Below are 15764 nucleotides of genomic sequence, written 5' to 3'. Positions count from 1 at the left end.
GCCAAACTATTTGTCAAGTAAACTTTCGGAGATAACCACCCAAGACCTATTTCTACATGAAAGGGACCATTAAAAAGATACAAATGCTTCTCTATCCATGCTAAGTAAGACCTAGAAAAACAAAGCAATCACAGATTACAGAACCTGGCTTCAATGGCATGTTTTGGTTGTTATGCAGCATTCCAGTCATTCAACAAATGCTTTTTTAGTACCTCAACCTCACTCATAAAAGAAAAAATACAAACTTAAACTATACTATAAAAGTATTTTCACCTATCAGATTGGCAAAAATTCAAAAGTTTGATTGCATACAAAAAAAAAAGTTTGATTGCAGTCTGTCGGTGAGCCTGTGGGGGAAAAGGTGCTCATACCTAGCAAGTGAGAAGACAATTTCGCAATATCTACCAAAACTGTAAGTGTACATATCCTTTGTACTTTCACTTCCTGGAAATTTACCCCACAGTTATACTAGCACTCATACAAAATAATGTACTTATGAAGTTATTCAAAGCATAACAACCCCAATACCTACCAAGAGAAGCCAGTGAAATACATTATGGTACACCTATTCAATGCAAAATTATGCAGAAAAAAAAAATTGGAGAAGCTCTAAAAACTTAGGGAAGCTTCCTATGGAAAAACATCTAAGACATTTTAGGTGAAAATGCAAGGCACAGAAATATATATAGTTTGGTACTATTTTTCACTCGTATTAGCATAAAGAAGTCAGAAAAGAGAAACAGGAAATGTAGAACAGTGGTTATTAGGGTAGGGTAAAAAACTAGGGAGATGAGACAGGTGAAAGATCTTAAACTTTTATATATATTTTGAACCATGACTACATTAGCTATGAAAAAAATTAAATGAAAAAAATATATAAGGGCTTAATATGTGCCAAGCATCATTCCAAGTGCAGTAACCTAAAATTTTATGGATTATATGGAGTTCATCTTCTGATGTATTCAAATGAGCTGGTTGGCATTCCAGGAGAGGACAGGCAATCACATTTCATGGGTAAAAAAGAACTATGACTGAAGAACAAACTTGGTTTTATAAAAATTCCAAGTTTAAGAGAGAACCCAGATTAGAACCTAGTTCTTCATCCATTAACACAAGGCTTTGTTCTCTGAGGGTATGATAGCTTTGATTTGAACTACCTAACAAGTAGGCAATGTGCTAAGAGCACCAGAAGATGTCAAAAGTCAAAAAATCTCACACATAACTTCCTGGGATCTGCTGTTAATTCAGCCAAAATAAAAGAATAATTTCGAGTTCAGTATTTCAAATATTCGTCCAATAAAAAAAAAAAAACTTTTTAGGGGCACCTGGGTGGCTCAGTGGTTGAACCTCTCTGCCTTTGGCTCAGGTCATGATCCTGGAGTCCTGGGATCGAGTCCCGCATCAGGCTCCCCACTCCCTCTGTCTATGTCTCTGCCTTTCTCTCTGTGTCTCTCATGAATAAATAAATAAAATCTTAGAAAAACAACAACAACAACTTTCTTTTAAAACTAAAAAATGATGCCAATTAACAGGTGGTACAGGTGGCTTTGTGAGAAGAGCCAGATGGTCCTCTATCATGATCATCCCACACCAAGGCCACGTAATGATCATGAAATGAATATCGTGTTTGTCATCAAAGGTTCAACAGAATAAAGTGTCTTAACCAGGATTACTAAGCAAAGAGCTTCCTCACTCTTCCTAGGATAGTCAAAAGTTATAAAGCCCAACATGTGGGCCCAAAAGAAGACCACAGACTCCATTCAACCATGACATGTAGAGTAGATAGAAATAGGTCTCAGAAACCATCAGTTCTCTCATTTTAGAGATAAATTAACCAAAGCTCACAAGAGGAACTAAATGCCCTAGGCTTGCCACTTAGAGACAGATGCAACACCACTGGAAGAGACTGTGCTTCTCTATGGTCTACACCAGCTACTTCCAAACTGTATGAATGATCATTTTTCATCACGAGAATTTTAAGAAGCAGTCTATGATAATTTCTAAACTCAAGGTATAGTCTGAGCTAGAAAATAACAAAAAGCAAACCAGAAAAGTCACTTTGTTTCCATCATATATCTCTAAAACAACTTTTTACAAGATGGTCATCAACCAACTACTCTCTTCTTATAAACTACTTCAATTGTTAACATTACAAATTACCAAATACCTAAAATGTGCTAAGTACTATGTTAATTATTGTCATCAAAGAGAACACTGGAACAAGAACATAGAAGTTTTATAAAAATAATCAAGGATTGATCATATAGAAAATTACCAAAAATTTAAAATGCTCGGGATTCCCCGGGTGGCTCACTAGTTCAAGCATCCAACTCTTGGTTTTGACTTAGGTCATGGCCTCGGGGTCATGGGATCAAGCCCCCATGGGGCTCCACACTCAGCAGTAAGTCTGTTTCTCTCCCTCACCCTCTGCCCTCCTCTTCACCTCTAAGTTGGGTAAATAATTCTTTAAAAAAAAAAAATGTTTTAACACTCTGGCATGGGGCACCTGGCTAGTTCAGTCAGTAGAGCATGTGACTCTTGATCTTGGGGCTGTAGTTTCAAGCCCCATATTGGGTATAGAGATTACTTACATACAAATCTTTTTTAACCTAAAAAAATAAAACAAAACACTCTGGCATTGTCATATATTGCTAATGATAAAACCAATTAGTGAGCAATAGACCAAATATATTAAGTTTGCAAAAATGCTTATACCTTAGGACAAACAGTGACCCAACTGTTTCATTTTCCTTCTGGAACATAGGAAGAAAACATATTCCAGTCCTCTATTCACCTAAAAAGGATGACACTACTGATTTATGGCCAATGGAATGTGATAGAATTGATGTAGGCCATTTCCATTAAAAAATTCTCCTCAAATAATCCTTCTCTTTTGCCATGCCAAAAGTCATGTATTGATAATAGTAGCATTCCAAAATAGAAGGAGCCTGGATACCTGAGTCACTGCTTAGAGGACAGCTGCCAAGACTATGCCTAATAAGAATACCTGCACTGGACTTAGTGTAAAAAATTTATTATGTTATGCCACTGAGATTTGCAGTATTTGTAGTAGCTAGGATTAATCATTCAAATTAATACAGTATTTTAAATATATGCAATGGTTACAATGAAAAATAAGAATGAAATAAAATATGAAAATGCAGAATTTAGAATCCTTTTTTTCATCCTTAAAAAAAGTTTTTAATGCAATTTACATTATGTTGGGGGTTCTACCCCATATAATTCCTGACTGAATCTTTTAATGAGCATATGCTCATTGAAATTAAAAAACAAAAAAGGTATTATATAACTACTGCTTTAATAATGGTTTTTAAAAGTAATTAAAACTACGGACGCCCAGGTGGCTCAGTTGGCTAAGCATCTGCCTTCAGCTCAGGTCATAATCTCAGGATCCCAGGATTCAGCCCCACATCTGGCTCCCTGCTCAGCAGCAAGTCTGTTTCTCCCTTTCCCTTTACCCCTTCCCCTGCTTATGTTCTTTTCTCTCTCTCTTTCTCTCTCTCTCTTTCTCATCTCTCTCTCAAATAAATAAAATCTTTACTTAAAAAAGTAATTAAAAACAAAAAGATAAAATATCATTTGATTTTTTTCATCTTTGCCACAAAATTCAAATAACCTTAGTAACTCTAATTAAAATAATACCACTTTTGTTAATATAAATAGATCTTCAATCACATCTTACCAAGTGTTATCACTTTATCTCAGTTGTTCCTCAAAAAAAATCTGTCTTGTCAACTTCATAAAGCATCATTATCTCCACTTTAGAAATGGGAAAAGTGAGGTTCAAAAAGCTATGATCTTTGTCCAGTATCACACGGCTAGTAAATGGCTGAGCTAGACCTACTACTATCTAAGTATTTTCAATTTTTATTCAATATTTCTGCTATATACCATGTTTTGTTCCCTAATACAACCCAACACAGGGTCAACTGATTATAACCAAGTGCCTTTCATTCAATATGTATTCAAAAGATGATTGTGATTTGGAATCAGATATTTATTTGTTCTACTCTCAGAACTGCCACTTATGGAACAATCCACAGTACAATACGTGCAAATGAATTCAGGGAAACCACGTCATTCTTCTATAAATAATAACTCTGTATATATACAAGGAATTACAGATATGAGAAGACATAAACTAGTTCCAATTCTGCCATAATATTTTTTTACCATAATATTTTTTAAGATTATGTTTTAAAGAAAATAAAATTAATACTGTACACTGGATTCATATAATCTATTTTTATGATAGCTACCAGAATAAAAGCATTAACAGCTAACATTCACAAATAAACGATAAATTTACCAATTTAAGAACAATCCAAAAGCCATGTTTCTTTTATATATATGTAACAACTGTTCATGAAATATTTTTGGACAGCAAGACAGTTTAACTTTCCAAAAAGTAATAATAGCAAAGCTAGAGGCACTGATACTCACTTGTGTTACAAAAAACTAAAAATGAGATGTAACAGTCTGTGGGTAAGTCCACAGATTCCCTTACCTTTATATATCTTTTCAGTATTACACAAGTGAAGTGTGAAGTAGGTATCAAGGAGCTGATGGCCATTTCTATTAACAATGTTCCGGGCAGCAATGTTCCGAAGGTGTCTAAGACGTCGCTAAAAAATAACAAAAAAGAAGGACACATTCAGCTTTCCCTCCTATAAAATTTTCTGAAAGTTAAGATCCAAAACTGAAACATAGAAATTTGTCCCAATTATTAATTTATTGAGCCAGTAACCTGAACCCAGTCTTATTTATGCCTCAGCATCCCCTATCAAATAGGAATTATACCTGCCCAATCTCATTTACAAGTTTGTTGTGAACATGAAATGACAACAGATATGAAGTATTGTTGAAGAGCATAAATGTTATGTAAGTACTATATACCTGTACCATAGCATTAGTATTTCCTGGAACATAAACTAAGTAGCAATTTGCTTTCTTCCCTTCAGAAGAATACTAGCAGACATGTAAGTCCATCTCATACCTACACACAAGGAGTTTTTACATACATACACCCCTGTTGCTAGTGTAGTCTAGACGCCAGATCCTCTGTACAACCAGGAAAAGATGCCAAGCCAAATATAATTCACTAGTCACTCCAGCCAGCCAATAACCCAACTGTTATGAGCTTAAATTAAATCTTCACCTGACCATTAGCCAACCAATCTCTCTTTCCTGTTCCGGCCTCCTTCCCAACAATTTCTCCAACTAAGATGCACAGATCATTTGGAGTCCCAAGTGCTAAAAAGGCAAATGCTCCATAAGCAACAGTAAAAATCAACAAAAATACAAGATAACAGATAACCAAATAAAAGCATATCAAAAACAGTACATGTTGGCAATGCTCAAGCCTATGCACATTAGATTCATTCCCAAAGGCTAGTTCCCAGCGTCAGATAATTATTTTCAGACTTAAAAAATCAAGTGCTCAGTTTTAAAATATGCTTAAAGATCCCCCTTCAGACTGAAAGACAGCCCAATCTACTGAGGTAAGTCCATCTTCAATTACATATGCAGTCAGCTGGAAAAGTACAGTTCTTTCTTTCCATGAGCACAGCAACCTAATCCTTTCTCTCAATCTTGAGATTAAGATTCTTTGAAAGAGTCTATTATCTAATAAATTTGTGTAATACTTTTAAGTATGAAAAGGCCCAAATATATTTACAAAAAGTTCACAGGGCTAAGGTGCCTGGGTGGCTTGGTCAGTTAAGCTTCTGCCTCAGCTTGGGTCATGATTTCAGGGCCCAGGGATAGAGCCTGGGGTCAAGCTCTGTGCTAGGTAGGGAGTCCGCTTCTCCCTCTCCCTCTCCCTCTGCTCCTCCCCCTTAATCGTACTCTCTTGCTTGCTTGCTTGTTCTCAAATAAATAAAATCTTTAAAAAGTTCTTAGGGCTTATTCTAAAAGGCTCTTTTATACGATCTGTCAATGGTTTCCATTTCATACTCTGGATTTCAGCAACTACCACTTCACTTCCTTCTATATATTTTTCATTAGCTCTCTCAATCAAGATTTTTGGTTACCCTATATATAATAGCCACATCTATTTTGCTGTAAGATTGCAATTTTGGTCCTCTGTTCAGAGACCTGAAAATATTACCCAGTCTCTAGAATAAAGTATACTTGCCCTATTGCTTTCAAAGCTCTGTATAATCTGACCTCTCTGCATCCTATCTTTATTTCTCACTAGATCTTCCACATACCCAAACCCTCAGTCACACATGAATACTTAAGGTTCCATGAAAAAGATCATGCATGTTCCTAGCCCCAAGCTTTGGTTAATGGTAGCCCCTCAATCTAGAATACCATTCTCTTAGAGGAGAACCTATTTCTACTTCAAAGTTTGAGAGAACACTTCTCCTTCTTTTGTCCCTAATTGAAATTACTCTTTTAAAAACTGAATAAGAACTTTGCTTCTATCTCTCCTATAGCACTTATTTCATTTAACCTATTCTTATTAGTTGATTAGTTATCTTCCCTATTAATCTAGGAGGAAATGACTTGATGATAGAGGCTATTATCATCACTACACTGTCAGCACTTATTAAATGCTTACCATAATATGCCATGCACTGTGCTAAACACTTTGTACATATGATCTTATTTAATCCTCGTAACTCCATGATGTGAGGTTTTACTCATTATTTATCTCTTTATCCCAATATTCCTACATAACCTACATCTCCCAATATTCCTACATAAAATAGTAAATAATAAATGAGTAGTATAGCTCAAAAGGCAGGAAAGAAAAAGGACTATACCAATATATGTGGATATATATCACACACTTTGATCTCCTATACACACACACATAATTGATACAATCTGGTTCTCCCCTATTGCCACAGAGAAGAGAGTAATGATCTACCCTTCAACTCAAGAAAATAATTTTATGACAAATATAATAATAATGGAACAGACTACCTTACAAAGCAATATACAAGAGCTGGACAGAGATGTAATCTATAATTGATGAGTAGATACTGTTGAAGAAATCTTTCCAGTATTTTGGAAGTTAGCACAATCAGCTCCAAGACACCTTCTGATTCCAAGCTCTAGGATTCTAAAATTAGCAATGGAGTCTACAAACATTCATCCAGGTAGATTACCAACGTATCACTACTGTTTCCATGCTTCCTTTCACTAACATGGGCAAAACAGAGATCACCACATGAGGGCATTTCATAGGAAGGTTTACCAAAACAAAACAAAACAAACTCCCCCTCCACGAATTAACCAACTATACTTAAAGCACGGACTTTGAGCTATACAACTTTTTGCCCTTTCCACTATTTTATTTATTTCAAAAGCATTAGGGTAACTATTTTCATTACACCATGATGAATTAAAATACAAGATACTCTCAGCAACTAGAAGGACAAAGGATATCAGCTCTGTGCAGGTAAATTATTGATGTAATCTTGGTGAAAGGCAGTAAATGTATACATGATCCCTCTTTTGCCCTTTGTCTTGGCTTCCTCTTTAATCATAAAAACTGCTTTTCATTTTTAAAAAATGCTAAACTGTAATAAAATGAAGTTTAATTAATAATAGTGTGCCAATGTTACTTTTCAGTTCTGACACATGAAAAATGGTAAGGTAAGATGGTGACATTAGGGGAAACTGAATGAAGGAATTCTCTGTACATTTTTGCGACTTTTCTGTAAATTTAAAATTACTGCAAAAATAAGGTTTTTCTTAAAAGTTATTGCCTTTTTCAGAGTTAGGAAGTGTGTAACCAGGACAAAAAGAGTGCCAATAAGACAACATTTCACAAGTACTACTTAATAAAACTCTTCTCCATTTCCACCATTCACTTTAATCTCCCACCTCCTCTCTCTTCTTTCCCTAAGACTTTATGCAATTAAAAAGAAACACTGGAAGGTTAAGTCAGAAACTCGTAAAAAATGATTACCTATGGGGGTGAGAACAAGCTGGAGGGAATAAGTAAGACTTCTCTGCTACTTGTTTATATAGTTTTGACTTCTGTACCATATAAGTGTCTTACATGTTCAAAAAAAATTTTAAATAAATAAGAAAAAGTGTAAATCAACTAACCTAGTCCAAAATATAATGGCAATACCAAAATTTACCACCAGTTTTAGGATATACTATCTACCTTCACCCAAATTATTAACCCTATAATCCAAGAAGTATTGAAGAAACCAGAGTGACATAAAGGATCCTCTCTTATTCACAGTTCCCCCAGATCTATACTTGAAAAACAGTATGTAATTTTACCTAATATGGAAATAGGGTTAGTTATGATTATGAAATGTTCTCCATGCATCATTCTTCAGCAGTAGTTTAGGCAGCAAAGGTATACTCTTATAACGTCCACTCCCAAAACTAAAGCTGAACAGATTTTTATTTTTAAATTGGAATTAATATGGCTTAAAATCTTTGAAATGCTTTCTCTAAAACATCCTATATAGAGAATAAAAAAACACACTAACATATAAAATTAAAATCTCCTATTCAGCTTTGATTTGTAATATTGATAGATATAATTAGAGCAGAATTCTCCTAATGAAACATTGGCAGTGAGCAAAAGATCAGTATGACACTAAATTCTTAAACATTTTTACAAATCTTTCAAATATAAATTCTAAAAAAAGACTTAAGCGGTATGCATTACAGATCTGAAACATTTGCTTTAGTAAAAAACGAATTACTCTTTTGTAACGATTGAAACTGATGCCTCTTAAGAATTTGTTAATACTACTACTGTTGTTAGACAACTCCTTCAAAACAAAACAGTAATCTAAAGAAAAGTTTTTTGCTCTTTATTTTGTGTTCGTATTGTCCTGCCCAGGACCTATTTGATTAAAACAAAAAAACTCCTTTGCAGAACCACCCTCCCTACTATCAATCTCTAGGCTTCCTATAGAATTAACTCTACCTCCAACCCCAGGGATGTTCATGCCATGACTCAGATCAGGTCAATCAGCACATTCCTTCCCCCTAACCATATCAGATGACTTAATTAGGATCACTGAAAGACTCAGAAATATTAAATTATTGAGAGTTCCTTTTTTTTTTCCACACTGGCCCTGAACTTGGAAGCATACAGAGCTGGAGATGTTGGCAGTTGTCCTTCCATCACAGTGAAACCAAAGAATGAAACCAACAAAGAAGAAAGCAGAGTAAAGAGATGTGAGATTCGGTTCCTGACAACAATTTAAGTGTCTCTGGATCAAACCATACCTAAAATGAGAACTGCAATGACAACTACCAGCTCAATCTTCATAAAACTTTCAAAGATTACCACTAGGGAGATTTATGTTGTGGCTATCTATTTAAGATTCATCCCATTACAGGTTAGTAGATGAAGAATAATATTCTAATTTAGTGACAGGGTATACAGAAATGTTTCATTTTGTTAAACATCCCCATGTTTTAGGAAATGATCATTTCTGGTATGTCCGATCATTTTGTTGATACAATTTTGAATCTCAATATGGGTGACAGCTTTAAAAACAGTCAAATCACACTTCAGAATGGAAAGATGTCCAAAGCAATTTTCAGTAGTGAAATATGTCACTGGGGTTCGATATTCCTCCCAAGTTTTACATTCCCTTACAGGCATCTAAGATGTTCTGACTTCTGAGGTATAATAATGACCAAAGAGAACTAAGGTGCCTTTGATCTTGTTCCTCATCACTGCCATAGAGAGTGATTCAGGGAGGCTGATGGCCAACAGGAAGAGGATGGGGCTCCCATTCACCCTTCCTTCCCTGTCTTAACCCTTGCTTCAAAAACAAAAGTACTGTGGTTCTTTATATATTTATCATTCCACAAATCCCCACCATAGCCAAACTAAATAACTATCCCACACATGCCTTTTATAACTCATAAGACCATAGAGAGATTATCTTCAAAACACATTTTAAATCTAATTTGTTTAATCTACAAGAGCTATTATAAATCAATAATATCAATAATCTATAGTCCAATAGAAAAGGGACCAAAGGATATAAAAAGGCAGACCACAGAAAAAGAAATGAAAATGGTCCATAAACATAGGAGAAGATGTATAATCACACTCCTAATGAAAGATACACACATCAAAACAATCATTCCACCTCATGGCAGACTAGTTTCCAAACAATGACGAACCAATACATCACACCCCCGCATGCTCTCTTACTATGTGATATTGCCACTCCTCCATTACATAAAATGGTCTATGTTCTCTCTCCCTTACATGTAGGCAAGCCTGTAACTATAGTAGAAATTAGACTACATGACTTCTGAAGCTAAATCATAAAACGATCTACTTCTCCTAGGCTGCCCTTAGAGCCCAGTCTCTCGAATGTGAGAACACCAAGCAGCTACATGAAAAGGACTTCGTACTTGTTCTCCACAGCTCCAAGTGAGATCCCAGCTACAGCTAGACACATAAGTGACCATGTCAGCCCCCAGCCTTTGACCCACCAGAAATGACAACAAATAAAGCAGAGAGAAGTCATTCCCACCACAGCCAAATGAAACTGCACAATCATAAGCAAATTAAATGACAGTGTTGTTTTATGCCACTAAATTTTCTTTCTTATTCACCAACAGAAAACGAAGAGACCTATCTGATTAAACAATCAAATTATTTAGTCTTTGTCACGGTTGATATGAGTAAGGAAAATAATGCCAGAGGAAACATAAAATGGTTCAATCTGGAGGGAGAGCAATTTAGCAATAATTATTAAATTTTAAATTATATATAATATTTGAGCAAGCAATTCCACAAGGCACAAAAATGTGTGCAAATATGCTTATTCTGATATTGGCTATAAGAGCAAAAATTTAATAACCACACTTAAGTTGTAGTACATTTATACAACAGAAAATTATGTATCTATTTCTTTAAGAAGTCCTAATATGAAATACAAAAGAGCATGAAATTTCAAATGTTCACATAAAGAAATATTACTATATACTCTGAATGATGTAGATCAAGGGTTGCCAACTCATTCTGTAAAGAGGCAGAGAATAAATTACTTTAAGTTTTTCAGGGCATATCCCTTCTCTTCATATTCTTGTTTGTTTACAATCTTTTAACCAAGATAATCTTTCTTAGTCTCCTCAGTTACAAATGCCAGTAACTGTTGGCCAGTTTGCTAACCCCTAATGTAGAATGGTATCTATATTAGTAGATAGTAATAGTAATTGTATCTCACAGATACTATGAGATAATCTTTTAAAGTAGCATTTGTCTTAGAAATGTAGTTAAACCTGTCCCCTTTCCTATATCCTCATTTTTTTCAGGTCAGGCCTTTATTCTCTGCCTGAGACTAGGCTAAACGGCATGGAGGAATAAGGCCCATGTTGTCTCCAGTAAACTCAGATTACCACTATTTTTATATATATATATATATTTTTTAAGATTTTATTCATTTATTCATAGAGACAGAGAAAGAGAGAGAGAGGCAGAGACACAGGCAGAGGGAGAAGCAGGCTCCATGCAGAGAGCCTGACGCGGGACTCGATCCAGGGTCTCCAAGATCATGCCCTGAGCTGCAGGCGGCGCTAAACTGCTGCACCACCAGAGCTGCCCTGGTATATTTTTTTTTGAGGGACAACAAAAGCAAACCTGAGAGAAGATTAGTTTTCCATATTCCCACAGAAGGTAAAAATGCTGATTTACTAATTGAGAATTTAAGCTTGATAAATTAGATCAGTCTTTAAAAAAAAAATGCAAAAGCTCCTTCTAAATTATAGCATTCAGCCACCTAATTTTTCTAATCTTTGATCCCACCTGAAAGACTCCCTGTAAAAAGTTTCGAAAAGAAAAAGCTTAATTTAAAACTAGTGCATGAGGGACACCTTGGTGGCTCAGCAGTTGGGCCTCTCTGCCTTTGGCTCAGGTTGTGATCCAGAGGTCCTGGGAAGGAGTCCCACAGGGAGCCTGCTTCACTCACTGCTTACGTCTGCCTCTTTCTCTGTGTCATCATGAAAAAATAAATAAAATTTTAAAAATAAATTAATTAAACTAGTACTTGGTGCTATTGGCTATAGGCAAATAGTGCCAAGAGCCAATGTTATAGATTTAAACGAAAAACCTACCAATTCTAATCTCTCATAAAATACATGATAGCTCCTACCCCTGAGTGCTCTCTGATGCAAATCATAACCCTGGAACTAAAGCCTTTATTGTGTCAGTTCCTTCAGCTCTCACTCAGTCCCAGAATTTAACCCAGTTATTTAGTAAGTACTGCTAAATTATAATACAGACTTACCTATAGGAAAGACAAAATAGATCTCTCAACTTTCTACATTTCTTATACACGTTGGCTCTGGGTTTTTTCCTCTCCACCCTGTCCACCCCCAATCTTGGTGGAAGGTCCCAACATGCCTTTTTTCCTCCCTGTTTCCTCTGGGTAGTGTTGCTCTACAAAAATTATCTAGCATTGTTCTCTGCCTGTATCTCTCATCCTCCTTCTCTTGTTCCCTTCTTCCTTCTATTTTATCTTGCTGGTTTCTCCTTCACAGACCATGCCAGGAACTGTGGGGGTACAAACAAGGCATTCCCTAATTTCAGAGTATGTAACCTTAATTTTAAAAAGCTGGAGTTTGTGCACACAAAAAGGCAAATTTGAGGTCAATCCAGCAGTATACTGTCAGTGAGCATTTACTAGAGAAGTGTTATTCTAGAAATGTAAGACCAAAGAAAAAAGACAGAATTACACAGGATGACCTGGAAGATAAAAATTGGAAGAGGAGACAGCTTTCAGTGGTCCAAGTGTTAAGAGTAATATCATGGCCATAATTTGCTTCAAAATAATTCGAGTGAGAGAGGGAGGAGGATTAGGCAGGCATACAGGTAAAAACAAGATATGCCACCACGTGGCAATTACCAAAGTCAGGTAACTGGGAGTTCATTATGCAACTGCTCATATATATGCATTTCAATATACACTGATATACACAATACATATTTCACTATACATATTTCATTATTCACCAAAAATTCCATATTAAAAAAGTTATAAAGTAATATTGTAAGAACAGGGACACCTGGGTGGCTCAGTGGTTAAGTATCTGCCTTCAGCTCAGGGCGTAATCCTGGAGTCCTGGGATTGAGTCCTACATCGGGTTCCCTGCAGGGAGCCTGCTTCTCCCTTTGCCTGTGTCTCTGCCTCTCTCTCTGTGTGTCTCTCATGAATAAACAAATCTTTAAAATATATATATTAATAAGAACAGAAATAAGAAAAAAAGGGTAGACCATATAGGGGCCTAAAGCAAAAATGGGCTTAACAGGGAGACTAGATAATGGATATGGTTGAGGATGAAAATACTGACAAAAGAAATAAGGGAGATAAAGGGCCTTTACAGAAATATGAACTAATCAATAAAGGTGTTAGGGCAATAGAATACCCATAAAAATAAAAATAAAAAAGGATGAAAGAAAGGAAAGAAGGAAGGAAGGAAAAGATATGTGTGTGTGTGCTTAGAAAACATACTCTATACCTTATATCAAATTCTAGATGGCTTAAAAATATTTAAATGTAAATAATTAATGCATAAAGTACCAAAAGAAACAATGAGGAATTATTTTATAATCTCAAAAGTCTAAGAATGACAAAAACTCAGAAGCTATAAAAAGGAAAAAAAAAATCAATAAATTTTACTACGTAAAATGTTTTTAAATTATGCATGGCAAAAACTGCCATATGCAAAGTCATAGGAAAAACAACCTAACCAAAAATTTTTAACTCACATAACCAACTGCACTAAAACATAAAGAGCTCCCAAAAATCAATAAGAAAAAAATATCCAACAACCCAACAGGAAAAAAATGGCAAAGAATATTAACAGATAATCCACAGAAAGGGAAAAACAAATAGCAGTTAAACATGAAAAGATTCTCAACCTCACTCATAAGAGAAATGCAAATTAAAACTACACTAAAATTGGCACAGACCAAAAAGTCTGCTAACATATTTAGAGGCAAGACAGTGGCAAAACAAGCACTTGGCAGAAAGAGTACAGGTGGAAAACATCAGAAGATGGCAATCTGGCAGTATCTACCAAAATTACAAATGCAATCTCTGACCCAGCAACTTGACTTCTCCATTTGTGAAAAAATATACACTTAGAAATATGCAATGTAATATATGTAATACACTATTGTCTGTATTAGCAAAAAACTAGAACTACATTAAATGTCCATCAATAGGGACCTAGCTAAATAATGATATATCTGATAATGGAGTACTAACTGGCAACAAAGAATAAATTAATGGCAGCTCTCTGAGCACTGATATGGAACAATCTGTAATATATTAAGTTAAATTTTTAAATTTTTAAATTTAAATTTAAGGGACACCTGAGGGTTCAGTGATTGAGCACCTCCTTCAGCTCAGGGCATAATTCTGAGATCTTGGGATCGAGTCCCACATCGGGCTCCCTACCGGGAGCCTGCTTCTCCCTCTATCTATGTCTCTGCCTCTCTCTGTGTGTCTCTCATGAATAAATAAATAAAATCTTAAAAAAAAAAAAAAAGTCTCCTAAATTACATAATAAACAAGTTGCTCTTTATTTTTTTTTAAAGGTTTTTTTTTTTTTTAATTTTTTTTTTTTTTATTTATTTATGATAGTCATAGAGAGAGAGAGAGAGGCAGAGACACAGGCGGAGGGAGAAGCAGGTCCATGCACCGGGAGCCCGATGTGGGATTCGATCCCGGGTCTCCAGGATCGCGCCCTGGGCCAAAGGCAGGCGCCAAACCGCTGCGCCACCCAGGGATCCCTTTTAAAGGTTTTTTATTTATTTATTCGTGATAGACAGAGAGAGGCAGAGACATAGGCAGAGGAAGAAGCAGGCTCCATGCCCGGGAGCCCGATGTGGGATTCGATCCCGGGTCTCCAGGATCGCGCCCTGGGCCAAAGGCAAGCGCTAAACCGCTGCGCCACCCAGGGATCCCACAAGTTGCTCTTTAAAAAATAATAAATAGGAGCAGCCCCCGTGGCGCAGCGGTTTAGCACCGCCTGCAGCCTGGGGTGTGATCCTGGAAACCCGGGATCGAGTCCCATGTCAGGCTCCCTGCATGGAGCCTGCTTCTCCCTCGGCCTGTGTCTCTGCCTCTCTCTCTCTCTCTCTCTCTCTCTCTCTCTATTAATAAATAAATAAAATCTTTTTTTAATTAAATAAATAAAAATAATAAATAATAAAATAAATTTAAATTTTTCAATTATTAAAAATTAAATTTTTGTTAAATACCTAACTGCTAAATTATATATTATACATATAGTTTATATATTTTATAATATAAATAATTTAAAAATAATTAAATAAAAATAAAACACAGGGCACCTGCATAGCTCAATCTATTAAGCATCTGCCTTGGGCTGGGGACATGACCCCAGGATCCTGGGATGGAGCCCCTCATCAGGCTCCCTGATCAGTGGGAAGTCAGCTTCTCCCTTTCCCTCTGCCCCTCCTCCCGATCTGTGCTCTCTCTCTCTCAAATAAATAAAAATCTTAAAAGAAAAATTAAAAAAAAAAAACACAAAACACAAAAGTTTGGGGCACCTGGGTAGCTCAGTTAAGTGTCTGACTCCTGATTTCAGTTCAGGTCATGATCTCAGGGCTGTGAGAACAAGCCCCATATCTGGCTCTGGGCTGGGCACGAAGCCTGCTTAGGATTCTTTCTCTCTCTCCCCACCAGCCCCTGCTCACTCTCTCTCTCTCAAAAGAAACCGGGATCCCTGTGTGGCACAGCGGTTTAGCGCCTGCCTTT

At 36.1% G+C, this 15764-nt stretch overlaps 1 protein-coding gene across 3 annotated transcripts in view; it reads right to left on the bottom strand.

The window, feature by feature from the left end:
- UVRAG (UV radiation resistance associated) overlaps positions 1–15764 on the bottom strand; it is a 318383-nt gene that overhangs the window by 282292 nt on the left and 20327 nt on the right. For all 3 annotated transcript variants that reach the window (XR_011995135.1, XM_026010452.2, XM_072725950.1), the window contains exon 2: positions 4529–4646. Coding sequence is in view for 2 of the 3 variants with exons in the window: in XM_026010452.2 (XP_025866237.2) it covers positions 4529–4646 (118 nt within the window). In the remaining variant the exon portion in view is untranslated. The remainder of the gene's footprint in view (positions 1–4528; positions 4647–15764) is intronic.

The sequence above is a fragment of the Vulpes vulpes genome, chromosome 11 (genome assembly GCF_048418805.1).
Source record: "Vulpes vulpes isolate BD-2025 chromosome 11, VulVul3, whole genome shotgun sequence".
Lineage (NCBI taxonomy): Eukaryota > Metazoa > Chordata > Mammalia > Carnivora > Canidae > Vulpes > Vulpes vulpes.
The sequence above is the reverse complement of the archived record's forward strand: the minus strand, read 5'-3'. Positions and strand labels throughout refer to the sequence as shown.